At 38.3% G+C, this 22452-nt stretch overlaps 1 protein-coding gene across 2 annotated transcripts; it reads left to right on the forward strand.

Moving 5' to 3' along the window:
- The first annotated feature begins 13 nt into the window (after window positions 1–13).
- On the forward strand, window positions 14–20110 carry LOC122105585 (transmembrane protein 45A-like). Of its 2 annotated transcripts, XM_042676884.1 has the most exons (8): window positions 14–306; window positions 461–607; window positions 9060–9252; window positions 10778–10963; window positions 12693–12877; window positions 14631–14776; window positions 19532–19633; window positions 19793–20110. In XM_042676884.1, the coding sequence occupies exons 2-7, from the start codon at window positions 566–568 to the stop codon at window positions 19623–19625; spliced, it is 846 nt and encodes a 281-aa protein (XP_042532818.1). In that variant the 5' UTR covers window positions 14–306; window positions 461–565; the 3' UTR covers window positions 19626–19633; window positions 19793–20110. The 2 variants fall into 2 exon arrangements, with proteins under 2 accessions (XP_042532818.1, XP_042532817.1); XM_042676883.1 differs by having other exon boundaries at window positions 19532–20110.
- Window positions 20111–22452: the final 2342 nt, after the last annotated feature.

Genomic DNA, 22452 nt, shown 5'->3' on the forward strand with positions numbered 1-22452 from the left:
CAAATCAGTTTTCCCTAGGTTACCATGTTCCTCCCGTAGATATGGTCATTTTCAGTATTTAACAATGCAACAACAGCTAGATAAGACAGAGTAAGATTATTACTGTAGATGGTATGGAGATTGCAGACACTGGCATGAGTACAACGCCCAGAGAGAAATGTGAGGGAGGAGGCAAGTGACTTTTCCAGGCCCTGGCAACACTGGTGCTTGTAAACTGAAGGCGAGATCAGTAAGCAGCACCTGTGCTTAGCAGCGCCTCTGCTGTACTTGTGACCAGAGGAGAACTTGTGTAAAGATAAAACCTGGGTAAGTTTTAATGCTATTCTGTGTCTTCCTACTATCCTTTGACATTGTCTTTGTTTTACTAGTTGCTTCTGTCACATACTCAGATGTGTGTGTGTGTTTGTGTATGAAACTGACTGCATGATGTTAATTTTAGCCTGCTGTTTTCTTTTTCCAGAAAAGCCTAACACTAAGAAGAAAGATAAAAACTGGACCTTAGCTGATTTTTCTTATCCCTGACACTTCAGCCTTAAAGTGTTTTGAGCTACTGAAGCTAATCAAAATGAATAATTCAGAACATACAATTGGAGTGAATTCCCCAAAGGTTAGTTTATTATTTCTGGAATGACTTTAAGCTTTCTACTTTTTCTCCCTTCCTTCTTTTCCTCTTTCTTTTTGTTTTCCTTCCTTCCTTGTGTTTGTTCTGAAGTTCTTTCACTCTTTTTGAGACACTGACTCAGTTGTGAGCTGACCTCCAGCATGTGACCTTCTTTCCTTAGGCCCCTGAGTGTTGGTATTATAGACATGCATTATTATGTCTAGGTCTGAAGTAACTCTTGGTTTCATAATGCAGAAATAACAAGAATGTTTGATTCATAAAGTGAAAAATTGAGTCCATGACTCTATTGGTATTTGTGATATTGTGTAAATAACTTAATCTCTGCGTCTCAGATTTTTACTTATAAAATAAATGTAATTGTTAGGTTTTTAAAAAAGAGGTAGCACCACGCACGTGGTATTCAGGTAAGGGGTAGGTTTATTCATCGTTCTGGCTGGCACCAGGCCATGTTGGCCCTCCATGCGGCTGGGAAAGGCCTGGGAAAGACCTGGGAAAGAGAGAGAGTTGGGAAAGAGGGGCTCTGGGCCTGGGCTAGGCCTTATCTAGGGTATGGGTGGAGAAAGGTGTGGCCACATCAAATTCAGATGTGACCTCTTCCAGGTGTGCCTAGGTAACACAGGTACTGGGTGAAGACTTTGTTGTGAGGAGGGTGGAGTCTGCTCGCCATCCAGGAACAGACCTTACAGTAATAATATCAGCTGTCTATAGTAGTAAGAAATTAATGAGACAGTGCTAGAAAAGAGCATATTGCAATGTCTTTCAAATGGTAGAAATACACTAAAAGTTGATTTACTTTGAATTTGTTAACTCTTTTTCCAGTCCCTTAAAAAATATGGAGGGCCGGGCGCTGGTGGCTCACGCCTGTAATCCTAGCTACTCAGGAGGCTGAGATCTGAGGATCGCGGTTCAAAGCCAGCCCGGGCAGGAGAGACCGTGAGACTCTTATCTCCAATAAACCACCAGAAAACCGGAAGTGGCGCTGTAGCTCAAGTGGTAGAGCGCTCGCCTTGAGCTGAAGAGCTGAGGGACAGCGCCTAGGCCCAGAGTTCAAGCCCCACGACCGACAACAAAAAAAAAAATATGGAAACGGGCTGGGAAGATGGCTCAGTGGTAGAGCGCTTGCCTTACATACATGAGGCCCTGGGTTCGATTCCTCAGCACCACATAAGCAAAAAGAAAAAAGCTGGAAGTGGCACTGCAGCTCAAGTGGTAGAGCGCTAGCCTTGAGCTGAAGAGCTGAGGGACAGAGTTCAGGCCCCACAACTGGACCCTCCCCCCCCAAAAATATGGAAATTATGACTCTTACAACAAATATGGGTTCCTTTTCAGCCTGCTGAAAACGGTTGAACTGATTTTTGACAAAGCTCAGTAGCTTAATTCTGCCAGAATTTTTTATTTTTTTTTTTGGGTTCGGTCGTGGGGCCTGAACTCTGGGCCTGGGCGCTGTCCCTCAGCTCTTCAGCCCAAGGCTAGCGCTCTACCACTTGAGCCACAGCGCCACTTCTAGCTTTTTTCTTTTTGCTTATGTGGTGCTGAGGAATCGAACCCAGGGCCTCATGCATGCAAGGCAAGCGCTCTACCGCTGAGCCACCTTCCCAGCCCCTCTGACAGAAATTTTATGGAAATGAGATTTCATTTTATATTAAGATCTGTCAATGTGGATATGGGAAGAGTTAATTTTTCCCCCTATCCTTGAACCTGGGCTTGAGTGCTGTCCCTAAGCTCCTTTTGCTCAAGGATAGCACTCTGCCACCTGAGATACAGCACTACTTTCAGCTTTTTCTGTGATTAAGTGGACTTAAGAGCTTATAGACTTCTCTTCCCTGGTTGGCTTTGAACTCAGTCTTCTGAATAGCTAGGATTCCAGGGATAAGCCACTGGTGCCTGGATAAAAGGTGTTAACTGTGTGCAGCTGATAAGTCTTGTGCAGAAAGACTAGTCAAACCACCATAGAAAGGAGTTAAAATGATCAGTCAAAGAAAGCATTGTAACTACAAACTTACACATGATAATTCATACTGTGAAGATAACTTTCTGTGTGGGAAGAAAACAGGAAGATTTAATGTAGATGCGATGAGAGTAAAGACGCCTCATGAGAAAGAGGCATTAGAGCCTCTTTCTACACAGAATTTCTAGGAATATGTGAAACCAGCATTTCAAGAGAGAAAACGGCCTTGCAGAGAATAAATATTTAGTGAACGTACCCAGAATCAATCCCAAGTTCAACAGCTGGGAAACCTAATGTCTCCCTGACTTTTTGAGGCCTATGCTGTACTGAGGAGACAGATAAGGATCTGAGGGTGCATGAGGTAGCACAAACTGACGATGGGGGAAATCTTTCCCTCTTTTTTTTTTAATCTCTGCATCTTAGTGCCAGCAGAGACCACAGCCTTGACCACGAAGGTCTGTAAGGTGGATCTATTTCTCCTCCCAATGGGTAGGAGATAATAATCTCTTTACTTCTTGGTTCTCACTGTCCTGTTCTGGCTCAGCCTCATCCCCACAGAAATGAGTGTATGCCATCACCTCTTAACAGGTTTTATTGCCTGTAGCCTCTTTATTCCTTTGATATATTCTTACCTGACTGACAAGGTAATCTTCCTGAAATACCATTTAGAACAGCAACTTCCTCAGTCCAAAACTTTTCCCAGCACCATGCTGGCAGAGGAGCAGCTTATTGGGAGGTGCTTACACATTCCCTTCTTTTATTGGGAGGTGCTTGCACAGTTCCTTCTTTACCTTTTCCTTTCAGATTAGAAACATGGCCAGGACCCAACCTCCTTAGTTGATATTCAGGAATATCTTCTCTGTCCTTCAGACATTGAGGGCATTGTCTTGTAGGGATGGGTGAGATCCTTCATAGACCTAAATGAGTCACAGAGTTGGAAGCCCCATTGTGTTTCCTCAATTTTTGTTCTCGGATTCGGTTTCATAATTAAGTACTCAGACTCTCTTGCTGTCAGACTTGAATTCAACACCAGTTCTGTCATTAACTCTGGAAATCTTTTCTATAAATTATTAGTCTTCTTTAAACCTTAATTTCCTCATTTGTTAATTCCAGGAGGCTCATTGCGATTGTATGAGTGAAGTTTGGATTATAAGAAACACTTTATACAAATATTTAATAAGTGCCTAGCCTATAATGAGCCTTGAGTCCATATTTCTTAATTAAATCATTCATAAGCTATATATGTATTGATAAATAGAGTTTCAGCAGATGACTTCTGACTTGCCTTTTTTGCATCCCTAGGATCAGTTAGCAGTTTTCCTCTAAGTATTGTTTTTGGAGAGTGTTCCAAACCACCACTTTTATTTAGTGGTGGTGCTGGCTGAAAACACTGGATTAGGAATACTGAATTTTAATGTCAAGGAGCTGGATGGGAACTTCATAGACTAAAATAGACTCAAGAAAGTTAGTTGAAAATCTTCTGTGGGTCCTCTAGTTTTGCACAGCCCTCTGGTTTTTTCTTTCTTTCTTTCTTTTTTTTTTTTCATATATCACAAAGACATGTAGTTGCTGGGTTATGACTTTCTTTTTGTTTTTTGTTTTTTTGTTGTTGGCCATGGGGCTTGAACTCTGGGCTTGGTCGCTATCTCTCAGCTCTTCAGCTCAAGGTGAGCGCTCTACCACTTGAGCCACAGCGCCACTTTCTTTTGGTTGTTCTTAATTGGCCATTTGTTTTGTTTTCCTTTTAATTAAAAATAGTAGAAGGTCTTAAAGCTGGGGCACTGGAGAGTAGGTTCTTAGTGTTCTAGTCCCATTTCATAAGGTCCTTCACAGACTTAAATGAGTCACAGAGTTGGCAGCTTCATTGTGTTTCCTCAGTTTTTGTTCTAGGATTTGATATCATCAGGCTCATTGTTAGAATGAGAAGAAAACTTGAGCTCTTCTCCTTTTAGATTCTATGTAAAACAAGTGAACCATAAAGAATTTTGCTGTTTTATTTGGCAATTAAAATCTTCAAGATCTAAAATAATGGTAGCACTGGCAAAGTCACAATGCCTTGAATAATCTTTTTGCATATATCAATTGTAAAAATGCTGAATTTCATGATAACATTTTAATACATGTGCACAATTTACAGTGATCCTATTTATCGCTTATCGGTTTCTTTTGTTCTCTCCCTTCCCATTTGCTACTTCTCCATCTTACTTCCAAGTCTTTCCTCCACCCTCCCCATTCCTGGGGCTTGAACTCAGGGTTTGAGTGCCCTGAGCTATTGTGCTCAAGGATAGTGCTTTACCACTTTGAGTCACAATTCCATTCCAGCTTTTTTGGATATTAATTTCTTGTCATATGAATAGCTGAAGAAAATTTTTCTCTCATTCTTTAGTCATCTCTTCATTCTGGTAAATTATTTTCTTTCTTGCATAGAAACTTTAGTTTGATGCAGCCTTATTTGTCATTTCTTCCCATGACTTCCTGAGCACATGGAATCCTACTAAGAATGTCTTGTGTATGTTTGCGTATTGAAATGATTTCCTGTAGCAGTTTCAGTTTTAGGTCTTAGATTTAGATCTTTGACCAATTTTGAGTTGATTTTTATACAGGGTGAGAAGTCTTGTTTTAGTCTTTTACATGTTGATATCCAGTTTTCCCAGCAAACATTATTGAAGAGGTTGTCTTTTCTTTAGTGAATGTTTTTGGCACCTTATTGAGAATCAGATTGTTTTATTTTTTGGACCTCCTATTTTATTCCATTGATCTATATTTCTGTTGTTGTGGCAGTATCATTTTAGTTTTTCTGACTATGTCTCTGTAAACTTGAAATTAGATATTATGCTACTTCAGCATTGGTCTTTTTGTTATGGATTGCTTTGACTATACAAGACATTTTGTGCTTCTATGGAAATTTTAGATTTGTGTTTTCTATTTATGTGAAGACTGTGATTGGAATTTTGATGGAAATTGCATTGAATCCATATATCACTTTGGTAATATTTTAAAAAGTATTTTGTTGATATATGAACATTGGAAGTCTTCTCATTTTCTGTTGTCTTCTACAATTTCTTCAGTGCTTTTGTTCAGTATTAGTTATGGAGGTATTTCATCTTGTTTAGTTTTATTGCTACATATTTAATTTTTGAGGCTATTATTAATAGGATTGTTTTACTGATTTCTTTCTCAAAATGTTCACTAATGGCATATAGAAATGCTACTGATTTTTGTATGCTGATTTTATATTCTCCGCTGAAAGTGTTTAAACATCTAAGAGCTTTCTGGTAAAGTCTTGGATCTTCTAAACACAAGATCATATCAACTGTCAATAGGAATAACTAGACTTCTTCCTTTCCTGTTTATATATATTTTATTTCTTTTTCCTGCCTTATTGCTCTGGCTAAGAATTCAAACATTATATGGAAAAAGTGGTAAAAGTGTATGTGTGTGTGAAAGAGTTTGGAGTCAAAGCATTTTTCCACTGATTATTTCAAGAAAAGCCTGAGAGGCTATGAAGAGGTTTGCAGAAAGGGAAATGCTGGTAGCTAACTATATTACCTATACCAACAAAACATATACACACACAGACACACAGACACAGACACACACACACCACAAAAAATAAAGTAACAACAAAACTATAATAAGGCCATGTGCTCAGGAGGTACTCAGGAGGCTGAGATCTAAGGTTTGCAATTTGAAGCCAGCCCAGGCAGGAACATCTGTGAGACTATATCTAATTAATCACAGAAAAAGCTGGAAGTGGCACTGTGGCTCTAGTGGTAGAGTGCTAGCCTTGACCAAAAGGAGCTCAGGGACAGTGCTCAGGCCCATAGTTGAAGCCCCAGGACTGGTTTGCCAGTGTTTTGACAAATCACAAAACCAGAACAACATTGATGTTATTTTTCATTGGCTCACATTGACTCCTATAATTGAATTACTTATCAGTTACAAATATACCACTAATCTCTGTTTCTTCATCATGATGCCCTTGTCCAACCCCAAATAAAGGTGTATTTAGGGGAGTACTTACAACAGACAGTTTTTTTAGAGTAGGCAAACATCAGTGTTTAGGGAGTCTGATGCATAGACTTTCAACTTGATTTTCTTCAGTGGCATAGTTTACAAGGCCTCTCCCTCATTTCTTTCCTCCTTGACAGCCATTACATACCTTCATTTCCATCCTTGTTCAGGTAAATCTTCTATAACCTTAGATTTCTGTCATCCATATGTCTCTCTGAAAAACTACTCTTCTCCCAATATCTCCTGCCTAACAACCTCAATTTCTTTTTTTTTTTTGGGGGGGAGGGTCCGGTCATGGGGCTTGAACTCTGGGCCTGGGCACTGTCCCTCAGCTCTTCAGCTCAAGGCTAGCGCTCTACCACTTGAGCCACAGGGCCACTTCCGGCTTTTTTCTTTTTGCTTATGTGGTGCTGAGGAATTGAACCCAGGGCCTCAGGCATGCAAGGCAAGCACTCTACCACTGAGTCACCTTCCCAGCCCCCTCAATTTCTTTTCATCTGATAGACAAGTGTTAAGATCATAAATGTTAACTGATAAGATAAACTCTAATTGTACACTTAATGCTTTCAACAAAATCTGACCAGAAAAACAAATCCCAACAATATCAAACTGTCAACTGACTAATCAGTCAAGAACACAGACAATAATCTATTAGGAAGACTACAGCATCTACCCCCAAAATTAAAACCAAAAGAGTTTCCAAATGGGCAGAATAAACCATAGAAATAAGAAAAATGGCAAGTTAAGGAAGCTTAATTCCCACAGAAAGTAACCAGACAGTACAGCAGACAATGAAGGACCTACAGATATTTCTCAAAATGCTTTAAAAATACTGCTAATAAATATAATTAATGAAAAGATAGAAAACTTACACAAGGTAGTTAATAAGCAGTATGAGACTAAACAGACATTATTAGAATACATGGAGTCTACAAACTGAAAACCAAAAGAATTCCAAGAGAAGGAAAGACTCCAATGAAAAAAAACAGTCACCCAACTAAAGGAAATGAGATTAGACATAGATGAACAAATCAAGAAGTGATGCCTGTATATGACCAAAAGGAAAACTCCAATAAAGAGAAGCCATCAAAAATTACCAATTAGAAGACAGAGAAATTAAAAAAGTAGGAAGTCTTGACAGCAGAATAGATGATATAGAAGACAGTATTAGAGATTCAAGACAGATTAGATATAATAGAGAAAGAAGAGAAATTATTCAGAGCAAATGCAAGAAACAGGAAATGAGCTTGCAAGAACTTTAGGACTCAGAAGACCTAATTTAAGACTGATAGGTACTTTGAATGGAGAAGAGAAGGAAACTAAAAGTATAGGAAACATATTCAACAGAATTCTAGCAGAGAGCTTCTTGAACATCCAAAAAGATAGGCCCATTCAAATATAAGAAGGCTTTAGAACTCCCAACGGACCAGACACAAATAGAACATTCCATCAACAGATTGTAATATGGATAGGCTCAATAGAGACCAAGGAAAGCAACCTTAAAGTTATCAGAGAGAAAAGCTTGATTACTTGTAAAGGAAAACCAGTCAGAATACCTACAGAGCTTTCCTATGACCCAGTAATTCCACACCTGGACATTTAGCCAATAGACCAAAACCACACTAAAGCTACCAGCACATCCATGTTCATTGCAGCATTGTTTACCATAGTCAAGATATGGAATCAACCTAGATGCCCTTCAGTGGATGAATGCATAAAGAAAAATCTGGCGTAGTCACACAATGGAATTCTATGCTTTTATAAGAAAGAATGATACTGCATCATTTGTAAGAAAATGGAAAGACTTGGGAAAATATTGTATTAAGTGAAGTAAGCCAGACCTAAAGAAACATAGGCTGCATGGCTTCCCTCATTTGTGGTAAATAGAATGTGCCTATAAATCTACAAGTAGGAAGTGGCACTGTAGCTCAAGTGGTAGAGTGCTCTCCTTGAGCTGAAGAGCTGAGGGACAGCGCTCAGGCCTGGAGTTCAAGCCACATGACCAACAACAACAACAAAAAATCTAAAAAATAAATCTACAAGTAAACACAATGAATGGTAAAAGACAAAAAATTACAGGTGGACATGATCAATTAAATAGGACTCTGAACATTCACACAGGGAAACCAAAGGAAGATATTCTTAGGAGAGGATCACAATGGCTCAATAGCTATGTGTATGTGATCATATAATATGATGTTTATTGAAATGATAAGAGTTTTTTGGGTTTTTTGCCTTTTTTGTTTGTTTCTTTCCTTTATGAGGGTTATTATTATTATTAAAGATTCCATGTAAAACACATGACCCAGTAAGTTTTAGTGAGTATTTAATATTTTATTGGAATTGCTGGCATCATACTAAGGTCATAGTGTACTCATAATCATCAGAATATAATGTATTCTTTGGGGATAAGAGATATTTTGCCTATGTTCCAGAAATGAAATGCCTATCTTCTGCATATTTTTATCTCTGTAGGTCAAGGGTAATTTTGCAGGTCATGCTCTCCCTGGAGCAATCATTTTTACCCTGGGTTTTTGGTGGTATATAAAGATTCTTTTGATGTATGTATACAAAAAGCAAACACGGACCTACTACATTCATTCTAAAGCATTCTTCCAGAGAGCAGAAATTTTGGAAGGAATTATAAGCCTGTGTATTATCTTAACTGGTAAGTGGAAAATTTTTGTTTTATTTTTTTTGTGTGCATAGATTAGACTCAATATAAAAAATGACTACAAATATTTTCATATTCAAAATATCTCTTAATATGTATCTAATTGTAATTGCCACCAGATATAATTTGTTAAGAAGATAATAATGCCTCATGTTTAAACAAAGGATTGTTCTTTAATGAGTTAGAGTATTTAATTTCCCTACCAAGTGAAGGTGAATTAGATTTTAGAATTGGTTTTAGAATTGGTTTTAGATTTTAGAACCTCTGAAGCACTCTCATAACAAATTTTTCTGATAACTGAAAGAATGAACTCTAATTTAAATCATTTTTCAAATAATACCAAAATGATTAAATGATTGTAGAAAATATTTACTAGTAAATCACTGTGGATAGGCTGTAGACTGGTCAGGGCACTCATCCTTTTCTGTTTCTTCTCTCTTTCTTTTGCTCTTCCTTCTTTTCTTTCCCTTTTCCCCTTTTTCTTTCCCTCCCTTCATTTCCTTCTTTCTCTCTTTCACTTCCTTCCTCCTTCCCTTTCTTTTCTCTTTCCTTTCCTTCCTTCCCTCCTTCCTTTCTTCCATCCTTCCTTCCCCCCCCTCCCTCTCTCTCTCTTTCCTTTTATGCCAGTTCTAAGGCTTGAACTCAGGACCTAGTTATTCTCCCTGAGCTTTTCTGCTCAAGGCTAGAAGTCTACCACTTCTGGCTATTTGGTAGTTAATTGGATAAAAGAGTCTCATGAACTTTCCTGCCTGGGCTGGCTTTGAACTGCAATACTCAGACCTCAGCACCCTGAATAGCTAGATTATAGATGTGAGCCACCAGCACCTGGCTTCTCTTGCTTTCTGACTTGGTTAAGGAGGTTAGATTAGTCCAGGTAATTTCTGAATCATAATCATTGCCTTTGAAAATTCTTCAAAAAATTCTGTATTTTAGAGTTCTATTAGAAATTTTCCTTCCAGTATTCAAATTAGATTTTTCTCATGCTTTATTAATGGCAATAGATTTTCATTGACCCTGAATTACAGATCAACTGTCTCCAAAGAAAATAATTTCCTTATCAATTTCTATAGGTTAGCAAATAAGTTATCATCTCTAAGAAAGTTAAACTTTTTGTATAACTGACTAAATCATGTGGTGTATCTACCTAGGCCTCTCCAGTTATCCTTAATTGAGTCAAAGCAGAATTTCAGAGTTTTGATCAGATAAGAAGGATAACTCCTTATCTTGTGGCAGCTATGCAATGATGTAGAACTTAGGAAGGAAGTAACTATCCTTTATTATACTGACTCATAAGCCTAATTCCTTAAATAATTCAAAATTTAATTTAATCATTAGATTGGAATTGGTAGTTGAACTAAAATCAACTGCATTGAAGATCTGAAATAGCCAAGAGAGAGGAATCTGGCTCATAAGAGGATGATAGATTGGAAAAACTTCAAGCGTATCCCCCTACATCTTCATGTAATCCTAGGTAAATTTATGGAGAAAGTTATTCATGCTGTCTTCTGTTCTTCTACAGGTGTAATTGTTCTACAGATCAAGGCTGTAAATGAAGACCAGTGGCTCCGGTTCCTGCGCTTTCATCATTTAACTATCTATCTCTTCCTTGCTTTGTGGGCAGTGACCAACATCTTATGCTTCAGCACCAGGTCAATTCCAGTCTCCTTAACCAAATTAATGTTGACAAATGCCTTTCTTGTGACTGGTAAGTATGAGTAACTATTCTTCATTAGCCAATATTTGTATAGCCCTTTATAACAGTGTATCTTTACTGCAGCTTTGATTGATAATTCTGTATATCTTGGCCATCATGAGATACTTGGATATTCTAAGCAGAATGCTGAAAATCTTTCTTCCCTATTAATAGAAGTATACAAATAACAATTTCTCACTATGCTTTTTTTCACATTATACTTATCTTAAGAAAGAAATACTAACAGTTCTTACCAATCTCCCTGGATATTATCATTGTTCTCACATTTGACAATGAAAACAACTCAGAACAATGGATATCTTGTAATGAGGCAACTACTTACAACAGGACACCTTCCACTATCTGCTCACAAGCTTTCAGAATACTGAGAGAGTAAAATTGTCCCAATATATGATGGGTAGAGTCTAAAAGTTTATTCACATCAAAACATAAGGTCTTTATTTTCTTTATTTTTAGACTTTCATTAAAAAAAAAAACTCTGTGTGTGTGTGTGTGTGTGTGTGTGTGTGTGTGTGTGTGTGTGTGCGCGCGCGCGCGCGCTTGTCCTGAGGCTTAAATCAGGGCCTGGGTGCTATTGCTGAGCATTTTCACTCGAGGCCACGGCTCTACAACTTGAACTTCAGCTCCTGTTCCAGCTTTTCAATGATTCAATGAGATAACTCTCACAGACTTTCCTGCCCAGGCTGGTTTTAAACCTCCATCTTCAGATCTCAGTCTCCGAAATAGCTAGGATTGTAGATGTGAGCCACTAGCCCTGGCAGAAGTATGTTTTTGGTTTGTTTTTTTTTAAAGAAATTCTTATTATTATGGTGATGTACAGAGGGGTTATAGGTACATAAATCAGGTAATGAGTACATTTCTTTTTGGACAATATCACCACTTCCCTCTCTGTCTCTCCAGTTTTTTCCTTCTATGCCAACCCACAAATTGTTTAGTTTATTTTCAACATAGTGTGTAGTGAGTATCAATGCTGCATTTATTCACCCTTTGTCTCTCCATTTCTGTGCCCTACCTCACCTTCCCAAAGACAGAAAAATGAACAAATAAGACAAAAAGAAAAGAAAACAAAAACAACAAAAAAATCTCTTGTTTTTATTTCCTGGAGTTCATTTTGATAAATGTTATTTATATTATCAGAAACGCATAGACAGCATACCTTTGTATTTCTCCCCTAAGAATATCCTCCTTTGGTCTCACTGTGTATGAATGCCTAGAGTCCTGTATAATTTAGCATGTCCTGGTCATTTTAGATCTAGCTTCTACATATGAGAGAAAACATTTGCCATGTCTTTCTGAGCTGGACTTACCTCACAAAATAATTTGTCCTGGGTCCATCCATTTCCCTAAAAAGGGACATAATATTATTCTTTCTGATGTAAAATTCCCTGTGTATAGGTATCACAGTTTTTTTTTTTGATCCACTCATCTGTTGTAGGCAATCTGGGCTATGGAAATAAAGATTGGGGCATAGAGGAGGAAATTAGATTTTAAGAATTATATTGTATAGAATCAGTGATGAATTTAAGAATGTAAATGTGTGTATATATATTACTGTGGAAATCAGTGGGACTTGTTTTTTTTTTTTCAATTGTGACTGTATACAAAATCTGCACAGAGAAAAAGAGAGGAGCATTTGATTTCACTGAAGTAATAATAATAAAAATGATCACGATAATAATAGTAATAATAATAACAACATTATTTTCCCCTTATCTATTAGCTTTTATCTTCTACAACCACAATAATGGCCGAAAAATGGTGGACAGCCTTTTGCATCAGCTGCAAAGCGTGGCTACCTTTTTGGCAGGCTTGGTTTCTTTCATAGAGCTCCTTATTAGGAAAAATATAATGCTGAAGATTCTGCGGTCAAGTTTTGTCCTACTGCAGGGAAGCTGGCTGTTCCAGGTAGGCCTCTGGATAACATACCTGGTGTCTCCTACATGTAACATGTCTCCTCATTTGGAGGAACCTACTGCTATAGATTCCAGAGACTTCCCTCTGGACTGCTATCTGCAGTGACAGTTTGGGCTGTGGAGATTCTTTGACGCGCAGTGACCTTACTTGTAGGTGTTAGAGCAGCTGGGCAGAAAGCAGAATGTGTACATCTTTATCACATACCTGATCCTTCTAGCTGATGCTTTGTGAGAAGCAGTTCCTGATGGTAAAATACCTTTTAACCTTAACGGGTAGAGAGCTTGAGAAATATAGAAAAGGCATGAAAGTGACAAAGCTATCATTTATTGAGAAACTAGTAATGTGAGCCACTGTATTTTTTTTTTGCACATTTTATTTTACTCTGTTTTTACCATAATCCATAACTCAGGCCTTATCATTTCTAAAGTTTTTTTTGGATCTGGTCGTGGGGCCTGAACTCTGGGCCTGGGCACTGTCCCTCAGCTCTTTAGCTCAAGGCTAGCACTCTACCACTTGAGCCACAGTGCCACTTCCGGCTTTTTTCTTTTTGCTTATGTAGTGCTGAGGAATCGAACCCAGGGCCTCAGGCATGCAAGGCAAGCGCTCTACCACTGATCCAACTTCCCAGCCCCTCATTTCTAAATTATTGATGGGAAGAATTGTAGAGGCTGGGTTCCCACAACAATGGAACTAAAGTCTAAATCTGGAGACATTTTTAAGAGAGCCTACTGTCCAAGCTGTGTCATGGTGATCGCTGGCTGTTTATAGACAGCTTTATAGTGAGAGTCAGGAACAAAAGTCAGAGCAGAAAGATTTGAACTCATCTGACTTTCCACTGAGAAGAAAGACCTTGAGGGGTTTCCTTTTCACACAGTACTGGATAGAGATATATTTTCCTATGTTCATCTACCAACATACTCAAATTACTTCAGTCATGATTGAAAGGACCCAGGTACTGCTTGGGCTGACAGTAGACCTTGTCATCATTCATATGGCTCTGGTTTTGTAGACATTTGGAATGTTTGGGTTATAGAGGTTTCCACTGAGATTTCAAAATAAGGGAGGGTGACCAGAAAATATGCAGCATGAACAGAATCTCTGCAGACAGCTCCTGAAGGGGTGGGGTAGTGGTGGTGATGTGTGAAGCTTGAAAGGGTGAAACTCAAGATGTAATGGGGACACCAGGATGTTGGAGATAGTAAGAGTCTAGAATTTCTGCTGAGGAAAGATGCAGGCAATGAGCAGAGTCAGCCCAGGAGAAAGGCCATGTAGGCTGCATTCAACCAGGCCATGGGATCAGGACTGTCAAGCCCATTGGAGCTCAATCCATAATACCAAGAGCCAGACACAGTTATAAGATTTATATTCAATATAGTTATAGGATATATTCAATGCTCTTGAATATAAATATTGAATATGTAGCTATTTACATACTTTAAAACTTTTTGTACTCTAAGAGAATGTGTAGAATGTAGACATCTACACATTTTCAAAGTCCACCTATCTCTAGAAATTACCACTACTCATATTTTGAATATTAATTACTAAAAGTTCTTAAGTATGTTTCCAAAACTAAGACTTGATAGATACTGTTTTTTACTAATAAATAAGGTAGAAAACCATGATGTTTAATTAGTATACCACATAGGATGGGAGTTGTTTCAGGTGCAAAGGAGTTTGAAATGTACCATCTTTGAGACTGTGCTTAGTTATTTTAACATGTGCCTTTTGTTTTAAATTACAGGTGGGTTTTGTTCTGTATCCTCCCACCGGAGGTCCTGCATGGGATCTGAATGATCATAGCAATAGCACGTTTCTTCTTATGTGCTTTTGCTGGCATTATGCATTTGCCTATGTCGTCATGGGAGTTGTTTATGTAGCTGTCACCTGGTGAGTTACTGCTTCTTCCTCATGGAGTACCCTTCTTTGGTATATAATTATCAAGGCTCAATAATATTGAACTTAAAATTCCAAAGAGGATTTCATTGTTTGCCGTCTCATAAGACTGGTTAGCATTGCAAAAAAATTCTCTGCAAATGTGGACATTGCCAGTAAAAATGAATACATGCTGATTTAAAGTTAGAATAACTTATGGTGTGTGTGGCGTGGTGTGTGCTCTGATACATACACTCACGCATGTTATTTTAGCTTCAGAGTGTCAGATGCTCTTTCTGCAGTAAGTTTTCCATTTATTCACATATACATGATTCCGCTGTAGTTCTTCTAAACCTGGATCCAATTTCTTGGAGTGCCATGAACTCTGAGAGTATGGCTAATTTGACCTTATTTAAAATTTCTGAAAGTTGAGGAATACCTTTTTTTTTTTTCCTGTATGTGCCTGTCCTGGGGCTTGAACTCAGGGCCTGGACTCTGTCCCTGACCTTTTCTTGCTCAAGGCTAGTAATCTGCCACTTGAACCACAGTTCTATTTCCAGCTTTTGGGTAGTTAATTGGAGAGAAGAGTCTCACAGACTTTCCAGCCTGGGCTGGCTTTGAGTCATGAGCCTTAGATTTCAGCCTTTTGAGTAGCTAGGCTTATAGTCATGAGCCACAGGCACTTGAAATGCTTTTAGTAAGAAACATGGTATAACTTTTCACAGGCAGGTGAGGAGCAATAATACAGAACATATAGTCTTAGCTCTGCTGTCTATTAGTTGTATGACATCAAGCCAATTACTTAACCATAGAGTAAAAGGTTGTTGCTTATAATATGTGAATCATAATATGCAATCAGATCATGAATTTATGAAGACATAAATCACAATAAATGTCATTGCCCACTTGCGTTTGCTGTCTTTCTCTTCTTAATCACTTTTAGTTATTAAAAAAAAGACTTAGTTGTTACCCTGCCAATGATGAATGAGTCCTATAATTAGACATAATTTGGCAATTAAAACACAGTGCCATAAGTGGATTTACTAGAATAATAAAGCTGTATTGGAAGTTTATCTATTTTTGGGTCCGGTCGTGGAGCCTGAACTCTGGGCTTGGGTGCTGTCCCTCAGCTCTTCAGCTCAAGGCTAGTGCTCTACTACTTGAGCCACAGTACCACTTCCAGCATTTTTCTTTTTGCTTATGTGGTGCTGAGGAATCGAACCCAGGGCCTCAGGCATACAAGGCAAGCGCTCTACCACTGAGCCACCTTCCCAGCCCTGTATTGGAAGTGTAAAGAAGTCTCCTCGCAATTGAAAGTTAAGGAGTAGCTTGAAAGATGAGCTAAAATAATAAGTGCGATCACAATTCCTTTCATTAATACCAAAGTGCAATGCCTTGACTGATTTCAATTTCCAGGCGTGATGGCTTCAGCACCTAATCTTCTATTTCAGTGCTGATTGAAATGTTCTGCTGTGATAGTGCTGTATAGCTAGTGTTCAATACTACTAGCTTCTGAAAACTTAAAATATAGCTGTACCACATTAGTTTCAGTTAATCTAAATATCCATATATAGTATATAGGTAGTGGCTGCCATTCTACACATCTATAAACAAGTTCTCCAGATTCTTAGAATGAAGTCGCTGCTTCTTGGCAATATGGTATCTCAGCTCCTGCTGGAACCAGCTTTCTATGTCCTCTAGGTAATGTCTCCTGTTCTAGGCTCCTCTGTATTTTACTTCTTCTTTTTTTGGGGGGGGGTGGGTTCCGGTTGTGGGGCCTGAACTCTGGGCCTGGGCGCTGTCCCTCAGCTCTTCAGCTCAAGGATAGCACTCTACCACTTGAGCCACAGCGCCACTTCCAGCTTTTTTCTTTTTGCTTAGGTGGTGCTGAGGAATCGAACCCAGGGCCTCTGGCATGCAAGGCAAGCGCTCTACCACTGAGCCACCTTCCCAGCCCTATATTTTACTCTAAGGCAGATCTTGTGCTAGAGCTCCAACCAAACAGACTATTCCCTTGCCTAGCTCCCAGGTTTACCTGTCAGAGTTTGAGTCAGCTCACTGTGAAATGTAAGTTGCTTTGAGTGAATTGCTTGTTTTGCTATTCATCCTATTTCATTCCTTGAATGAAATGTGTGTGAGCTTATTAGGGCTGGCTCTGTCAGTAAGTGCAACTTTATCTCTCCCACTATTGTTCTAGGCTGACATCTGGCCCTGTCTCCTTAGGGGTTGAGCAGTGTCTAAGAACAGTACCAGAATTCAAGGAAGTGTTCTAGTTCATGTCAGAGTCAAAGAAAGACTATTATTGCTTCCTATTTCAAAAACCTTCAAATTCCTACTGAATCTTTTAATTCACGTATAGTTCCCTAGAAACCACAACTTCAATTTTTAACTTTCTAACCTCTCTTCATTGTATGATGCATCATTCTAATCTTTTTGACCAGGCAATTTCCTCTACTTGACATATCTACATTAAATATGCATTTTCTTTTTTTGTGAATATTTTTGTGATTCTTCTAGCCTTCTTCATCTCTCCTTCTTGAGTTTTATAGAACGTTAGTTTCTATCAGACAATTTAAGAAGTCTACGAGACTTTTATCTCTAATTAAATTAGAAGGGGAGCTAGGTTCAAAGTGGTAGAGTCCTAACATTGAACAAAGGAGCTCAGGGACAGCACCTATCCCTGAGTTCAAGCCCCACAACCAAAATAAAATCCATATTTAGACCTGATTGATAAAGTCAGATGATTATTCCTATCTTAATTAACATTCCAAGAAGAAAAATACTCTATAGATTATAGTATTTCTACAAAACTCACATTTCCAAAAGTCCTTGCTATTCATATTTCATGACAATGAATAGAAACGCTGTTTGAAACAGTTAAATTAGAACAAGAATATATAATAATTCAAATATGATGGAATTAAAACTTGAAAATGTAAGAAATATATTTACAGGTACATATATTCATATGTGTGCAATTTGTATGTTTTCCAGTTTTGTTTTCTTAATTGCTCTTCAAAAAGTAAGACCAAGAAATGAGTGCTTTTGATCTGATGCTATATAAATTTAAGTGATAACTGAAAAATACCAGGGGTATTCAATATTATCATTCAGTGTGGCCAGATGGCTGGGTAATTCAGTCTTAAATTTCAGATTAAGGAACTTAAAAATCTTTTGATAGATTGTGATTCTAGAGTGGATGAATTACAACCCATTGCAGGATCAAACATTATATCAAAATTGGTTTGATACAACACAAATATTGCGCAACTAAGTTGGGGGAATGATTGCTGTAAGAATCTCCAACAGATGAAGCTGTACTTCTCAGCTTTCCCAGAACAATGATTCGAACATGCTTCATTCTATTCTGTGCCTGTGATTATGATGGTTTATTGGTGAAACCTGTCTATATGGAAATTTTGTTACATTATTTATGTGTCACAAATAATTCTCTCATACAAAAGTCTCTCAAAAGCTCTTCCATGGGGGTAGTAAACATTCCAATTAGTAATTTCTGTTTGATAGAGAAGCTCAGTGATACTCGGCTTTCGTTTTAGCTGGGCTTGTCACAGCCCGTAGATTCTCTTTTTGGTTCTAGGGATGATCAAACTTATCTCCTGAAACCTCATTGAATAATTATGTAATATATCTAAAAGTCATAATTTATCTGTTTACTTATATCCTTATTTATTTATTTATTTATTGGGGTCCGGTCATGGGGCCTGAACTCTGGGCCTGGGTGCTGTCCCTCAGCTCTTCAGCTCAAGGCTAGAGCTCTACCACTTGAGCCATAGCCCCACTTCCGGCTTTTTTTTTCTGCTTAGGTGGTGCTGAGGAATCAAACCCAGGGCCTCATGCATACAAGGCAAGCGCTCTACCACTGAGCCACCTTCCCAGCCCTTATATCCTTATTTAATCTGGAAAGATTTTCAAATAGTCCCAACCTTAAGGAATGGTGGGCAAATACAATCATAATACTCAATGTATGTATGTGAAAATGGAGCCAGGTAACCTGAAGAGATGGGTGAGATTGGGGCAGATGTAGGGGGAGGAGATTGATGGAAGGGGTGACATTGGTCCAGATACACTGTACTTGAGCTCATGGGAGGGGGGGTGCGTAGCTCATGTCTGCTTTTGTTTTGCTTTGTTTTGTTTTGTTTTTATATCCATTGTGGAGCTTGAACTCAGGGCCTGGGTGCTGTCCCCAAGCCTCTTCGTGCCCAAGGCTAGAGCGCTACCACTTCAGCCACAGCACCTCTTCTAGCTTTTGAATGGTTGAGATAAGAGTCTCACTAGTACTTTTTTTTGCCTGGGCTGGCTTTGAGCCATGATCCTCAGATGTCAGCCTCCTGAGAAGCTAGGATTACAGGTGTGAGGTAGCTCACGTCTGTAATCCTAACTGCTCAAAAGGATGAGATCTAAGAATCTCAGTTCAAAACCAGCCCAGGAAAAAGCCTGAGAGACTCTTTTATCTCCATTTAACCACCAAAAATGCTATCAGTGGAGCTGTGGCTCACACTAGGCTTGAGCAATAAAATCTTGGGGACAGTGTCCAGGCCAAACCTCAGGAAACCAAAATAAAAAAAGCATATTCATAAATTGACCTGTTGATAGAAACCTCCTTGTACAACTATTTAGAAATAATAAAAAAGAATTTATTCTTTTGGTTGCCACCCCTATTTACACAAACAATATCAAGTTTGTTGGACAATATTACTCTGTTTTTATTTCAGACATCATGTAACCAAAGATGGTTTTATTTTCTCTCAGGCTGGCTAAATGGAGTATTAGGAATCCCTGTACCTCAGAATTTGGGCTTCTGAAAAATGCTGAAAGAGATAAAGAATCAGAAGAGGAGATGTGATTTCCATGGTCAGTCAGTATCTCTACAATAACCTTTTCTTTATAGCATTGCTCTTACTTAAGACTTTGTCTGCTGACCTTTTTTTGGAAAACTGGCTGAAGTTGACTTTGTACTGTTTGTATTTGCACTCTATTTTAAACAATTTGCTTTTCTTTCTTTCTTGTTAGGTTTTGAACACAGGGTCCTGTGTTTTCTCAGTTTGCTTATTGGGCTGGTGCTCTACCCCTTGAACCACACTTGTAGCCTGGCTTTTTGGTTGTTATTTTGGAGGTTATAGATAGAAACTATGTTAATTTCAATGTTTTAATTTTTAGTTTTGGAAATATTTAGGATGACAAAGATCATTTTGCATATTGTGCACATTGTATTCTTCATTGGATTTTGAAAGAACATTGTATAGTTTTGTGCAAGGGACCTCAGCTTGTTTTCACTTGTAACTCATTGAATATAGATGTGTACTGTTTAGCTTGTTACCACCTGGGAAATAAATAAATGCATTTATCTTGGTGAAGAAGCATCAAATCTCTGGGTTTTTTTTTAACCACAGCTCACTCTTCAACAATTCAGTAAAGGGCTGTAAGACACAGGAATTCCTGTTTTTGTGCAGCCATTTCTCTATGAGAGCTTTAGTTCTCCCATGGGAAAAGTCCACCGGGGGTCCTGCTGAGATGCATGGCTTTTCTGAGAGGGGGAAGAGATGATACTAGGATAAATGGCTGCAAAGCCATCAGAGACTGACAAAAGAGAGTTGTGCTGCCATCTGTAAAAGTCCTTCCAACAAAAGGTAACAACCAGGATGCTAAGCAATTTCTACAATGATATGATAGGTACTCTACTGAAACTTCAAGACAGGGGATGTACAAGCTGCTGTGCAGCTAGATGCTGAGGGGACCCCTTCCGGTTTTGCTCATTGCTACTGTAGTGGAGAATCATCTTAAGAGAGAGATCATAGAGTCAAAATTTTTGGCCCAAAAGAGCAGAAAACCCAGTACTTTTGTAAGTCCAACTCCCAAACACCTGTTACTGTCTATTGTTAAGCAAAGGACTGTCATCTGTATATGTGTGTGTGTATATATATATATATATATATATATATATATACACACATATATATGTATATGTGTACAATATATATACAGATATAGACAGTATATATATTGTATATATATATACTGTATATATATGTATATATGGATACATATGTATATACATATGTATATATATACAGATATAGACGGTATATATATACATATATATGTATATATATACAATATCTATGTATACAGATATATATATATATATGTATATACTGGACAGGTTCTGACTTGAATCCAGTTTTGTGGAGGGGTGAGGCATAATTGAGAGAGAAACAGAAGGTTCTTAGGAGCTGGGACTGAGAGCTGAGAAGAGGAGCAGATCAGCTTTGTGTAAACACCAGCAGTGAAAGCTATAGTATGGAGTCTGGTGGGAACAGGACATGCAGAATTACCTAGTACCCATAACCTTGCCATGTCACATACTGCTTTTATTTCTCTGCTTTCTATATTCTCAGAGTACCAGAAACACTGGGGAGAAATAGACACTCCTCTGGCATTTCCTGCAGCCACACCTTTATGGGCTGAATGTCTCTGCTGCTAGGGAACACATGGTCTTGTGTGGCAGAAAGAGGTTGAGGTGGTTGCTGTTCTTGCTTCATTACCAGATTTACATACTACAAATCCTGATAGGAATTTCAGCACTAGGCATAGTTGAATGCATTTACTGGAAAAGCCAGTCAGGGCTGAGATTGTAGGCATCCCTTTGTGTTTTAACCTGTTTATATTTCAAAGAGGGAACTTTTCAATAATAATCCTGGTCCCTACACCAAGTAAATTGAAAACAAAGAAAGACAAACCTGGAAAGAGAAAAATGAAACAACATCTTCTTTCATTCAACAAGGAAGAAATATTGACTTTTCTCCTTTGTTTTTTTTAAGTTATTTTGTCTTGTGCTATATTTGTTTTACCTCACTTATATTTTTTATACGTCCATAAAAATATATGTATTTGTACTTATCCTCTCTTCCTAGCTTTCTTCTTTTTCCTTTCCTTTCCCCATTTCTACTTTCCTTTTATTGTTAGTGAGACTTTTTTTTTTTTTGTCAGTTGTAGGGCTTGAACTCTGGGCTTAGGCGCTGTCCCTGCGCTCTTCAGCTCAAGGCAAGTGCTCTATTGCTTGAGCCACAGTGCCACTTCTGGTTTTCTAGTGGTTTGTTGGAGATAAGAGTCTCACGGACTTTCCTGCTCGGGCAGGCTTTGAGCTGCGAACCTCAGATCTCAGCCTCCTGAGTATCTAGGATTACAGGCCTGAGCCACCAGTGCCCAGCTAGTGAGACTTTTATTAAGTGTGTAATCTGGTCAAAAATATCTTCACTGCTTCAAGACTAAGACTTGAGTTAATCTCAAGTGTTATTACAACTCTTTCATAGCATTAGGTTTGACACTACTCTGATATTTGTGTATAGGCATATTTTATAGGAATACAAAACATATCAGTTCCACAGTCTTTAGGGAGAGATCTGATAGATACATACAAAGTTTCTGGTCTATGTTAATATGGAAGAGACATCACCTTTGAAAAAAAGACCATGTGGCAAATGTCTATAGACTTTCTTGCCAAAGTTTTGGCCCAGTCTCCTTAGAATTGCTCAGCCTAACTCAGCAGATCAACGTTAACTAACACTCATGAAGGCATAAGTGATAGTAAGTAAGGATATACAACTATTCATGGACTTATATGTATTCCTTCAATCCTTGGGCCCAAGGTTTAAAAATTGGTCTACAATCTC

This window comes from Dipodomys spectabilis, unplaced genomic scaffold, assembly GCF_019054845.1.
Source record: "Dipodomys spectabilis isolate Male_0828 unplaced genomic scaffold, ASM1905484v1 ptg000032l, whole genome shotgun sequence".
Classification (NCBI taxonomy): Eukaryota; Metazoa; Chordata; class Mammalia; order Rodentia; family Heteromyidae; genus Dipodomys; species Dipodomys spectabilis.